Genomic DNA, 13286 nt, shown 5'->3' on the forward strand with positions numbered 1-13286 from the left:
CTTACAGTCTTCAGATTGCAATCTTTGCAGGTTTCTGATGTAGTGTGGCCTGCTGGGGTGCCCACAAGGTAGAAAGAATTGAAGCAATTCAGATGTAGTAGACATTACAGTGATGCTCTTTCCAAAAAGTAGATCTGGAGATCCTGATGTCACGCCTCTCCTCTTTTAATGAATGCTGAAATCCACCTCCCTCTATTCTCATTAGGAAAGCCAAACTGCCCATCAGTGTCTACATGGCGCCTTCTTCACAAAGTCTTTCTACAACATCCTATACCTAAACAGGATTATTTCCTTTTCACATTTGCTCAGCTGTAGGTGAAACTGCTATTCCGGCTTTTTATGTAATCCTTCACTACATTTTTTTCTTTGCCTGAGTATATCTGTCCGTGCCTCCTAAACTAATCTGCCCTGACTGTGGAGCAAACTCTTTTTAAAATTGCCAAATGCACCTCAACTTTCCAAAATGTTTTTCCTGCGTGTATTTCTTTCATGTACAAAAGAACACATGTTCCAAGCAGCAATTCTACATGGCTAAAGTTATTTCATGTCTTTCCTGAAAAGTCACTAGAAAAAAGAAAGATCAGAGCTTCTCTCTGTGTCAGGAAATTTCTTAAGTCATTTCATTTTATACATTTTTTAAGATAGTAGACTGTAACCGTTGGAGATCAGAAGCTGCTATACATATTATTAGATGTCCCTGTTGGAAACTGGGAGATGGTATCCACTGCTGGGAGAAAAGCCAGGCAGACCAACTGGGATGGCAACCATTTCAGCCACCCCAGTTTCAGCCAATTCAACCAATAAATGTGAATAAACAATCTGTGAAGCCACAACTGAGGGCAAGAGTATTTAAACCTCTTACAGTGAAGGTTACTGAAGGAAATGTGTACAAGTTCAAAATAACAAGAATAGGCAATATGAATTTTTATTTTGCTGACATGTCACTTCAAGGTCTAAGCTTTTCTCCTCTGCCTCTCTGCTATTAAGTGCCTTGGTATCTGCTAAATGTCATCTCCTCCCAGCATTGCTACTTTATTTCATTGTGTATGTCAGTAGAAGTCAATAGAAAATCTCATTCACTGACTTATAAACACACCTAGGATATAGATTTAAAAGATATATATATTTATTTTACTTCTGTTTTACTAATCTGTGAAGGTATATCTTCAATACCCCCGTCCACTCCAAAATAATTTCATTCCTGTATCCCTATCTTATGTTGCGTAACTGTTACAAGGAAGATCTTTAAAGTAGTAAGATTACCCTTCTCCCAGCTGTCTTCCTATTGAAGCATTATAACACTCAGGAGCACTTTTCTTACAGCCTTTTTTTTTTTTTAACGATTTTTTTTCCATCTAGGATGCTGGTTGAAATTTTGCCTTCATTTCATTTATCCAGTTTCATACTTACTGAAACCTAATTTTATAGCAAACTATTTTTTTCCATGTTATATACACATTTAGTATTTAGAGAACAGCCATTGTAAATAAAACAATGAGGTGGAAACAGGGTTACTTTTGCTCAAAACTTCTTATTCATACAATCTGAAATTTTAGCTACTAATATGATTTAAGTACTAGTTAGTGCTTAAACCTAGTTAGTACTAGTTAGTTTTAGTTACTAATATGATTTAAGTTCATATTGTATGTTATAGCTGGTAATATCGAAGGAAATCAGACACCAGGGCTGAAGCGTAGTCTTTGTGATTCTCAAATAACTGGAAAAAGCAATGGATACCACATTTGCTCATAATCGGGCACAGGATAATGAAATATTGTTCAAGAGCTTTTCTCTGTTCAGCATATTAAATCACCTTCCACCAGATAGCGATACTGACTGAATTCTTCCTGGTTCTTTAGGAATAACCTATGGCCCTACCACTCCCCTTGTCAAAAGGTTATCACAAAGTGCTTTAGTTTTTGTCCTGAAAGCATTTTCTCGTTTCAGTGATCACTATAAAATGCATATGGAAGAATTAATGAGTTTTATTTAGAGTAGGAAGAGGATTCAGAATTGGCTTTAGATAAACCTTTGTGTAGACAAATTCTAAGAGATGCATAAAAAAAATATTCCAGACGATAATATGGTTTTAAATTCTATTAAACTTACTATTAGAGAAAACACATAACATGGTAACACTCTCTAGGCAGTAAAAACATTATTAAACTGCTATGCTAGTCCTTGAACATCTTAAATTGCCAGAGACAAAGATAATTTCAGTAAATATCACCAGAAGTTTAGGAGGTTGTTTTCTTTTACAAAGCTGCAGTTTTGCAACATCAGATATCAAATAACTGTTTACTTGAAACTGAAATGGAACATTAAAAGCAAATAGCTTCATCTAGTTGAGAATCGGTACAGAAATTCATATTGAAAACAAACAAAAGAAAAAATACCCAACACAGAGTAACAGAGTAAGTTTGCCTCCCTTATACTGAAATTCCAGGAAGAGATAATAAAACAACACTATGTTCATAAATCTCCAGATATTAACAAATTGCTTATGAATCTATAAAAAAGGCAATAAGAGATACTACAAGGCACTATATCAGTAGACTTTAGCGTTTTAGGAGGTAAAACACATGGTCAAAGGAACCGGTTCTTAATCCATATTCAAAGCTGAAAGAGGAGTTTGTGTTACTTCCTCCTCTTCAAAATCACTTTAAACTGTCAAATTAGCTTTAAACAGGCAAATTTCAACTTTGACACCAAGAAAACCCTCTAAAGAATCAGACTGTGTAGTTGCTGTAACACTTATGTCAAAAGAAAATTTTTAATTTGCAAGGAAAAACAAAAGTTTCTCTCTTCAGAGGTCTCTCCAGCAGCAGCACACGGGATTTATTGCCTCTCCTTCACTTCAGCCTGCATGTTTCCGGCTGGAAACTCTCCCGAACGCAAGTACCTTGTCTTCTCCTACCTCACCAGGGAAACGGGGCGATTTGGTGGCAGAAATTCCGAGGAAAATACACTTTTGTGAGTCCAAAGAAACACAAATCGAGCACACCGAAAGGCTCCCCGGCCGTACAGAGAGGCGGGCTCTGCAACGCACCAATCACCGCGCGGCTCCTCGCTAAAAATACGAGCAGCTGACCCGCGCCAACCCAATTGCGTTGCCTGCTCCGCAGAGGACGCTGCTGCTGCCGCTACCATGTCCGAGACCGCTCCTGCCGCTGCCCCCGACGCGCCGGCTCCCGGTGCCAAGGCCGCCGCCAAGAAACCGAAGAAAGCGGCGGGCGGCTCCAAAGCCCGGAAGCCCGCGGGCCCCAGCGTCACAGAGCTGATCACCAAGGCCGTGTCCGCCTCCAAGGAACGCAAGGGGCTTTCCCTCGCCGCGCTCAAGAAGGCGCTGGCCGCCGGCGGCTACGATGTAGAGAAGAACAACAGCCGCATCAAGCTGGGGCTGAAGAGCCTCGTCAACAAAGGTACCCTGGTGCAGACCAAGGGTACCGGTGCCTCCGGCTCTTTCCGCCTCAACAAGAAACCGGGAGAGGTGAAAGAAAAAGCTCCCAAGAAGCGAGCTACCGCAGCCAAACCCAGAAAACCAGCAGCCAAGAAGCCTGCAAGCGCCGCTAAAAAGCCTAAAAAAGCTGCAGCGGTGAAGAAGAGCCCTAAGAAAGCTAAGAAGCAGGCGGCCAGTGCGGCCAAGAAAGCGGCCAAGAGCCCCAAGAAAGCAGCCAAGGCAGGTCGCCCCAAGAAGGCAGCGAAGAGCTCCGCCAAGGCTAAAGCAGTGAAGCCCAAAGCAGCTAAGCCCAAGGCAGCCAAGCCAAAAGCAGCCAAGGCAAAGAAGGCGGCGCCCAAGAAAAAGTAAATCATACCAGAAGAGTCCTGCTCTACATATTTTGTTATCCAACGGCTCTTTTAAGAGCCACCCACACTTTCTCTAAAGGAGCTGAGGCACCGAGGCCGAGGGTAACTTGCAGCAAGGATCCTGTAATTTGTAAGTTCTCAGAGGTCAATTCTTCTTTTTCCCACCAGTTACGTTTGCTGAAAGACATGGTAACGAAATACTGTATGACGCGGTGCTTTAGGGAAGTGTAGGTTTACGTCATTTTTTGTCGAGTAATTGGTTTGACTACCAGGAAGCAATATTTTGTAATTATTTGATAAAAAAACTGATGTATGGGATTTGTTGTTTCTGGTGTTTGTTTTTTTTTTTAAGGTTATATTTTGTAACAAAAGCAATGGGAATGCCAGGCAAGCTACTACTGAGCCATGTCTAATCTATTGTATTTCTCTTAAATGGTTTTGCTGTTTGGTGGAGGAGGGGAGAGTTTTAATCCGGAGACCCGAAAATAGCCCTGAGAGCTCCTTTTCCTTTTGTTCCCCTTGAGAAAGGGTTTAAAGTATTGAAAAAGCCCGCCCAGACCAAGGATTGGCCAGCGGAGAGCCCTGCCTACTGCCCCTTCCTCCGCCCCTTCCCCCTCCCTCCCCAAAGATTATTATGCCTCGTATATCTGGTGCTGTTCCAGCCCCTCTCGGAGAAGAAAAACGCGGAAGAGGGGGGAAGGGACAGGAGCCCTGGCCAAAATGATGCTCCCATATTTTCTGGCATAAGAACTACACGGGAGATATCCCACACCAGGAAGAACTTGCTTTGGGAGGACGTTTTGGCACTTTGTGTTAATGAAAACGTGGAAATCGTTGCTTCTACTACCAAGCCAAAAATACTGTTAATAAACATGGATAATGTAAGACAAAACACGGGTTGAGTAGTTCATATAAGGCAGCGTAATTATACTATGGATAATTGAGCTCTTTCATGATTTTGTGGGTGGCTCTGAAAAGAGCCTTTGAATTATTTTCTCTGGAAACGTGCAGCACAAGGGAAAGCCTTATGTTTACTTAGCTTTGGCTTTGTGGCTGTCAGTCTTCTTGGGGAGCAGCACGGCCTGGATATTGGGCAAAACACCACCCTGTGCAATCGTCACCTTGCCCAGCAGCTTGTTGAGCTCCTCGTCGTTGCGGATGGCAAGCTGCAGGTGCCGCGGGATGATGCGAGTCTTCTTGTTGTCGCGGGCCGCGTTGCCCGCCAGCTCCAGGATCTCGGCCGTCAGGTACTCCAGCACGGCTGCCAAGTACACCGGGGCGCCGGCACCCACCCGCTCCGCGTAATTGCCCTTTCGCAGCAGGCGATGGACGCGGCCCACGGGGAACTGCAGTCCGGCCCGCGACGAGCGTGACTTGGCCTTGGCACGCGCCTTCCCGCCCTGCTTCCCACGCCCGGACATCTTCACTCACTAAATCTGTCAGCGCTAAAAGCCCTCAGCTCCGCAACAAAGAAAACTGCCGGCGCTCCTCAGCTATAGTTTCGCTCTCCCACCTCGCCCCTTCACTGATAGGCTGAGAAGTAGGTCTTCTCTGCGCAGCCAATCAGGAGCTGAATCGAATTCTAACCAATAAAAGTCGGGCACAGGCGAGTTATGACGTTTTGCTGTGTTCTGGCCAATGAAAGTAGGCAACGGGAATGCTGCTCATTTGCAAGAGGGTGCTATAAAGATGTGGCCCCCGAATCAGTACACTGTGCTGCTTTCTCTGGTTTCGTCTTTGTTGTGTTTGCCGTCTGTGAGACAGGAGCTTGCTGGGATGCCTGAGCCAGCTAAGTCCGCTCCTGCGCCCAAAAAGGGCTCCAAGAAGGCGGTGACCAAGACCCAGAAGAAGGGCGACAAGAAGCGCAAGAAGAGCCGCAAGGAGAGCTACTCTATCTACGTGTACAAGGTGCTGAAGCAGGTGCACCCTGACACTGGCATCTCCTCCAAGGCCATGGGCATCATGAACTCTTTCGTCAACGACATTTTCGAGCGCATTGCCGGCGAGGCCTCGCGCCTGGCACACTACAACAAACGCTCTACCATCACCTCTCGGGAGATCCAGACAGCTGTACGGCTCCTGCTGCCAGGTGAGCTGGCTAAGCATGCAGTTTCTGAGGGCACCAAGGCTGTCACCAAGTACACCAGCTCCAAGTAAAATCTCAGACCGACAGTCTTAATCCAAAGGTTCTTTTAAGAGCCACCCACATTTTCAATAAAAGGGCTGTTCAGTCAAGTTAGCCTTTAATAGTTTTCCATGGAACTTTAGTTCAAAGTTATTTTTCAAGTCCCACTTCAGATTAATTGTGACAAAATATTCTCCCAATTTTCTGTGTTGGAGAACATACTTTCTGGGCATCACATTACTTGCTGTAATGAAAGACTTGAAGTTTTTTGTTTAAATTGTATTTCTAGGCCATAATTGATTTATGAAGTTATTACAGTTCACTGTTTAGAGGGTTGTATTTTTTTGTGCAATACATTGTTATTTTAAGCATGTTCATGCTGTGTGCATTGTGAATTGAATGTTAAAAGTCAGGAAGTAAAATTGTTACTAATGGGAATTTACGCTTGTGCAGTTTTTAACTGCATTTGCCACTTGATGGTGCTCGGTCTTTTTATTTTATTCTTTTTTTATTATTATTATTATTATTATTTTTTTAATCAGAATGAGATGTGTCCCCAATGTACTCTACTGTAAAATAATTTATGTAGTAACAAGTGACATTCATCTTAATAAGTTGTTACCAGGAGCACAGTGATCAATACAGCACAGAAGTCCTTTCTAGAAGTTACTTATCTTCATCAATTTTCTTAATAATTCTACTGTGCATGTGATTTAAAAAAAAAAAAAATTTTTTTTGCATAGCTTCTCCCTGTGATTGTTTCAGGTAGAGAATGTTCCCCTTCTATCTAAAAAAAAAAAAAACAAAGTGAAGAAAACTTTTCATCTCTGACCCCTCCTATATCTATAGGTCGTTCATAGCATTAAAACTGTCAAAGACTAAAATAACCAATGTGGGCTAACTTTGTAAGCTATTGGAGTTTATCATAAAGGTACCAATCAGCCTTAAAGTCTTTCAGGCTCAAACTGAAGACTTTCTGAATCACTCTTTGACTCCCTGAAAATCTGTATCTACAGCAGCATTAGATACTGCTCTAGATGGAGATTAAAGCCATTATCACCTTCCCTCAAACTGGATTGAATAATCCTGAAATTCAAGCATATTCTGTGTTCATAAAGGGGCCACAGAATCACAAAAGTAGACCTTTCTAGTACTGACTACATGTTGTTTCATTGTACAGGTACACAGACAAACACCAGATCTCTCTCTCTTAAATCTGTCACCAATTTATCAGAGTTAATTTCAGTTTGAAGGCTGATGGGGACCTCTCAGAATAGATTTTTATGTCCAGTGGGAAGAAGTATCCTCCACATTCTGCTCTTCAGCAGCTTCAAATGGAGTTGAGAGATCTGTTCTCCAAGTGTCTTAATGCAAACTCAGAATTGGAGCTTGTACGTTCCAACCCTCTGTATATATGTCCAACACCTACAGAGATGAATAAACCGTCGCTAGATTTTTTTATTTAGGGGAATGCTGGGTCACTAGAAAGGAATTCTAGAAAATATATACCAAAAGTGCTTATCTTCTGATAGGGATAATGATCATGAGAATAATTTGTCAGTGGCTTTTATTCTCTGTAGTCATGTAAAAGTCAAATTCAGTTATGTTGTCCTAAAAAATAAAGTGCATGTATAAAAAAATACTGTAATTTTAACTACAACTATCAGAGGGCATTACTGTTACCTGAATTAAAGTAAGATCTCAGTGGTGCCTTTTGGCTTCCCAGCTCAGGAATCCATCTGCATTCCTTTTGCCATTCCTGTTTTTGTATGCTCTGTGGTGCACAGTTCATTGCTCTCAAAACATAGCTTTCACAGTGTCCTGAGTTCAACTGTAACCATTATTTTTCTTCTTTGTAGCTGGTACAATGCTGTTTTCAGCTTTAGTCTGAGAACAATACTGATAACACACTGGTGTTTTAGTTGTTGCTAAGTAATGCTTACTCTGATCAAGAACTTTTTAGAGTGTCATGCTCTGCCGATGAGGAGGGCCACAAGGAATAGAGACAGGACACCTGACCCACACTAGTCAAAGGGGTATTCCATACCACAGTACATCATGCCCAGTATATAAACTTGGTGGAATTACCTGGAAGGCCCAGATTGCTGCTTGGGTTGGGCTGGGTATTGGTCAGCAGATGGTGAGCATCTCTGGTGGGTTTGTTGTGTGTTTTTTTTCCCCTTCCCTTTTTAGTTTTATATTCTCTCCCTTTGTAATTTCCCATATCATTATTATTGGTGGTAGTAGTAATAATTTTATGTTATACTTCAGTTATTGGACTGCTCTTATCTCAAGCCATGAGTTTACATTCTTTCGATTCCCCCCCAAACCAATGAGAGCAGGGGAGGAAGGAAGGAGGAGAGTGAACGAGCAGGTGTGCATCTGTGTGGTTCTGAGTTACCAGCTGTGCTTAAGCCACAACACACAGTAACTTCCAAGTATCCTTATTTTTTTTTTAAAAAAAAGTCTGTTTTGGTATGTGAGATCATTTCTATGTTTATGAAACTCTTCACAGAAAAGAAAATGTTACTTCTTTCAATGTCAGCATGAATGATAAGAAAATATTAGGGGTCTGTACTGTAGGCATAGCATTTCAACCTGTGCACACACATCATCAGATCTTATTCTAACACCTTTGTTATTTTTCTATCCATGCTGAGACCAAAGTCTCTCAAATGTAAAAAATAAAAAAATAAACTACTGTGGAAAGTTTGGTGTACTTTTTCTTTTCATCAGAGGCAAAAGTAGTAGAATTTAGTCTCAGCAAGAGTAACAAACAACAATTTCATTACACAGGAGGATGTGTTCAAAGTGAATAAAAATATTGTGAATATAAAATTATATAACTGCATATTTTTCAATCATTCATATTCTTTAATGTTCTTTCCTACTCGGTACAAAGCAGCGTTCTTTTTATTCTGAAATCACTCTGCCCAAGTAACATCACCCAGCAACAGTAAGATGGCACAGTTTTCAAATATATCATCCTAGTGGAGTAGGAATTATGTTGCAGCCACCTAATTCCATGGTAGGAATTATGCAGATGCCACCTCAACAGGGCTCATCCCCAGGTTCCTCCTTGAAGAACATGAGTCCCCAATCCACAGCATAAGTAAGTGGTTTATTTACCAAACATGCAGAGCATCTTAAAGTGGATGCTCCAAGTGGGACCAGGACTGCAGATCACACCCCCCAGTTATACCTGTGCCACCCAGCACTCAATCCCCAAGTCCAAGCACTTAATTCTGGTCAGTGGTCTCTTGATTTCTTATTGGTTTCCTTGATTGCTGGGCTGTTCTTCTGAAGTTATCTCATTCTCTTGGATTTGTTTCCTTGCTCCTTATCTTCTTTATTCCAGTCATATGTGACAGATTCATCTAATTATGTGTTAGCAGCATTAGTTTTATCAAAAAGTTTACTCTCAGTGACCTAAGGCTTCAATTACTTTATCTACTAGTGTTAATCAAGGCTATTAATCCTAATAGTTCTCAGCACTGGAAAGTGCTAAAATACATAATCTATGAACAGGCTCTTTGTGTTGTGTTTTTACCTGCCCTCCATATTTATCTTCAAAATACCTCTTCATTCACAGCAACTGAAATACAGGGTATATTTGGTTTTGTCAAAGTATATTTGTCAAAATACTTGGTTCAATATCAGCAACTTTTCTTGTATATCAGATTATCAGAGTTACTTTAGTTTTGACCTGTATCAAATAACCAGCCATAAAGAATCCTGAGAAACAATCCAAACAGCTACAAAAGTTCCCTTGTCTTATTTGTAACAGAATTATGATGTTAGTAGCATTCTTGCACAGATTTCTATTTCTTCTAGATCAGCATACCCTACAGAAAGAGTTATATTACTTAATCATCATTTTAATCATTAAAAGTGTGAGTTTGTTTCTGCAAAAGTGAAATACATCAGCTGGGTAAACAACTGACTGGGCAGAAAATCAGAAACATGAAGTAGATGCTATGTCTTATCCACAACCTGAAAAAAACACAGACTGGATTTAACAATTTTATACTCCTTCCTGCTTTTTTTTTTTTTTTAAATTGGCTATATCAGTATCTTCCCACCTATTTATGAAATCATTTTTTTCTGCTATGCAGAGATTATAAATTATTGCAATGTTGGTTTCCCAGAGACTTTCTTTTTCAGTTTTGGTATAAAAGAATATATTTAAAAAATAATTAGCATCGAGGGAGATGGTATTAGTTGCAGCAAGGGAAAAAGATTTAGTCCTATATACAACTGGATATAATGCTTTGGGCCAGGAATGAAAATGTGCCTGTTTCAGATTTTAAAGGAAAAAGAGTCTTTGGGCTCTGAAAACCTGGTCTCAGGATTGTGCTGCATCAGAGCACAGTTCAGGTCAAGATGTGACATCTCACTGGAGAAAAGAGTTGGAAGTGAAGGGGAATGCAGCTGGGAACAACCTTTCTACCTTCCCAGCTCGCACACCTACGAGGAAGAAACACTACAGTGAGCAGGTCTGCCTCCTTCCTCCGGGACTGGGATCACAGAATCAGGGGCCTATGTAAGTGGAAGGGTTTTTTTAGGGTTTGGTTTGGGTTTCTTTGGTGACTGCAAAGAACTATTTAATAGCCTGTCCAGGTGGAGAGGTTGTTCCAAAAATATTCCTTGTAAAAAAAAGTGGTACTAAGTATTAGTGACAAAGGTCCTTCAATTAATTTTTAACACAGAAGTCTAGACATACTTGTATTTTAAAACGAGAAAATAAGCATTTTGTGTGTGAAAGGAGTATCAGGCCACCCTGGAATTTTAATCACCAGTAAAATTCACAATTTTTTTGTACTTTAGTCCTACTTGCATTGCCTGTAGATTTTGTGCTTGAAAAGGACATAAGAAAATGGAAAAAAGAATTTTTTTTTTTTTAAAGAAAAGAAAAAGAAGAGGGCACACTTGGAGAGTTACTGCTGAAATTTGGGCATCAGAGTGGAGTGGAGAAATTTACACTACCTTTCTGCAGCACCGAAGCTGTGATGAAACTTCTTATGTCACCTGTATGCACTCTTTTGTAGCAAGTAGCAGCAACTGAAACGTGAAACAGTCTGAACACTCCACATGGTAGGTTTGGGGGTATTTTGCCTTGTACACTCGGGGCCCAGCAAGGTTAGCATCTTTAATCATCTCGCTCAGGAAAGAGGAAAAGTATTTCCATAGGAATCACAAAGCCCAGATGTATCTACACATCGAAATACGGCTTTTAAAACAGCTATCTCCTCGCGTGCTCCAAGCACCAACAAAACAGGCCCGACGACGCCGCAGGCAGCCCTGGGTGCTGGGCTCAGCTCAGCTGGCTCAGGAAGCACAAACAATTTCTATGAATCGGTTCTGCTCCCTACATACAGGGGCTTTTAAACTCTGCCTTTAGAAATTGCTACTGCAGATCCCTTTGCAGAAGTGAAATGGTTACATGGGTGTGAGGCATATTTAGCTCCTGGAGTTTTAGCCTTGACAAATACTTAAATGTCATGCAACCCTTCCCCTGAGATGTGTATGTGCTGTACTTCAGGCTTATAATAGCAGTTTCTAATGGTGCATTTATCGACGGGACAAAAATCCAACAATAAGCGTTTCTGAAATGCTGATACAGTCGATCAGAGCGATTAACACTTTTCACAATACCATGAAGGCAGATAAAAGGGGGGTGGGGTGTAAACTACTTATTTTAATTTTTTTTTTTTTTTTTTTACAGCATTTCCCAGCTGATAACATTTGCATGAGAGAACGTATTTCTCAGCAGGAAATAGCACAGGGTATAAATTGACATAAAAGGGACACCGGGAAGCTGCGGAAGGCCTGTGACTGAATTACAGAATTTCTCTGAACTGAATAATATGGACTCCACTTATCCTACAGGTTTATTTCTTAACAACAAAAGAGTTAAAACCACCTCAATCAGTGGAAAAATATAAAGGATTTTTAAATAATGAAAAATACTGTGCCCTTCTCGGAGACATCCGACCCTTTTCTTTGCCTCTTCCCGTGGTTCCCAGGCGTCTATGGCAGTGAACGAGGGCCAGAGGATGCCGCAGAGCAGAGTAGCCTTTGGAGGCGAATCAGTCCTTAAATCCCTGTCTCTGGCACCGACACGGGGCTCAGGAAAGTCTCAGCTTGCCACGGCCCTACCTATAAACCTGGAGGGTTTCGTCATCTCTGAAGAAACGAGGTTTCCTAGTGGCGACTGTCCGCTCCGTCATCCACCACCCGCTGCATTGACTCAACGAGGAGCCTGAGCTCTCCTTCTGTTAGCATACCCAAATTAAATGTTTGGGTTTAAATCACACAGTAAATCCCATGCTGCTTAAAAGATATTAAAAACCCTTCGAGTGTTTTGATTCTTTCTTCTGCTTCCCTCGCTCGAGGAATAAAACGCACAATGAAGAAAGAAAATTCCTACATAATTCATTTCAAAGTGTAGACAACTGTTCAATCCGGACGAAACAGAGCACGTCCCGCTTTCCCCAAGGGCGACTGAGGAGGAAGAATGTGGAGCCTGACCCTCCGGGGTTGGGGTAGGTGTTGGGGACGGGTACCAGCTGTCTTTTGCTGGGGCGCCCGAAGCGCCGACTCCTCAGAGTCGTTAAGTGGTCCCATTCATTGGCCGGAAGAAGCAGATTTCTCTTTGTCTCTTGATGGCAGGCATTTCCACTTTCCTCTCCCATTCTACTGTAGTAAAACCTAGGTAATGTTAAAGAACTAACCACGAATACGTCTGTGCAGTTTACAGAAGGCTGCAGATCTTCACATTCTCACACTATATATGCACACGTATTTTCAAAACTATCTACCCGCTTACCCTAAATTTTCGTAAAGCACATTTAAGTATTATCTTCATGAAAGCGTCTACCTGTGCAACAGTTGCTTGGTCTTGTGGCACTTCAGTTTAGACCTCACATAGCCAGATCCCAGATAAAGAAACTAGATGGATTATATAGTGCCTAAATGCACTCTATAATAAGAAAATAAAAGTAATAACTACAAAAATAATAATGAATACTCTGCATCTGGTATTACTGCATTTGTACTGCTGATACCAGAGCATTCATTTGTAACAAAGCAATCTGAAATACTGTCCGCTTGAAAGTTCCTACAGTCTGGAAACTAGAATTTAAAGTCTTTCAGACAACTTTGAGGTGACATGCGTAGCCAGGGATTTCACGGGTTTTGTTACAATCCCCAGGATTCTGGTACGCAGAGGACAGTTTCGTTAGGCAAACCAATCAGAGGGGAGAAAAAAGAGTGAGCTTATTATTGACTCAGATTTAGAGAAGCTGAACTCGATGAATACCAAGTGCACATATATGTTACCCCACATCTCTCT

The 13286-nt window shown here is 41.4% G+C and overlaps 3 protein-coding genes across 3 annotated transcripts; 2 read left to right on the top strand and 1 right to left on the bottom strand.

The window, feature by feature from the left end:
- Positions 1-2332: 2332 nt before the first annotated feature.
- LOC134166489 (histone H1.01) lies at positions 2333-3874 on the top strand. The gene has a single exon (XM_062624175.1). The coding sequence runs from the start codon at positions 3149-3151 to the stop codon at positions 3806-3808; it is 660 nt and encodes a 219-aa protein (XP_062480159.1). The 5' UTR covers positions 2333-3148; the 3' UTR covers positions 3809-3874.
- An 831-nt stretch (positions 3875-4705) lies between these two features.
- LOC134166491 (histone H2A-IV) lies at positions 4706-5347 on the bottom strand. The gene has a single exon (XM_062624177.1). The coding sequence runs from the start codon at positions 5226-5228 to the stop codon at positions 4839-4841; it is 390 nt and encodes a 129-aa protein (XP_062480161.1). The 5' UTR covers positions 5229-5347; the 3' UTR covers positions 4706-4838.
- Positions 5348-5358: 11 nt separating this feature from the next.
- Positions 5359-6052, top strand: LOC134166490 (histone H2B 1/2/3/4/6-like). Its single transcript, XM_062624176.1, has one exon. The coding sequence runs from the start codon at positions 5446-5448 to the stop codon at positions 5962-5964; it is 519 nt and encodes a 172-aa protein (XP_062480160.1). The 5' UTR covers positions 5359-5445; the 3' UTR covers positions 5965-6052.
- The last annotated feature ends 7234 nt before the right edge of the window (positions 6053-13286 follow it).

This window comes from Pezoporus occidentalis, unplaced genomic scaffold, assembly GCF_034315485.1.
Source record: "Pezoporus occidentalis ecotype Australia unplaced genomic scaffold, CSIRO_AGI_Poc_V1 ctg263, whole genome shotgun sequence".
Lineage (NCBI taxonomy): Eukaryota > Metazoa > Chordata > Aves > Psittaciformes > Psittacidae > Pezoporus > Pezoporus occidentalis.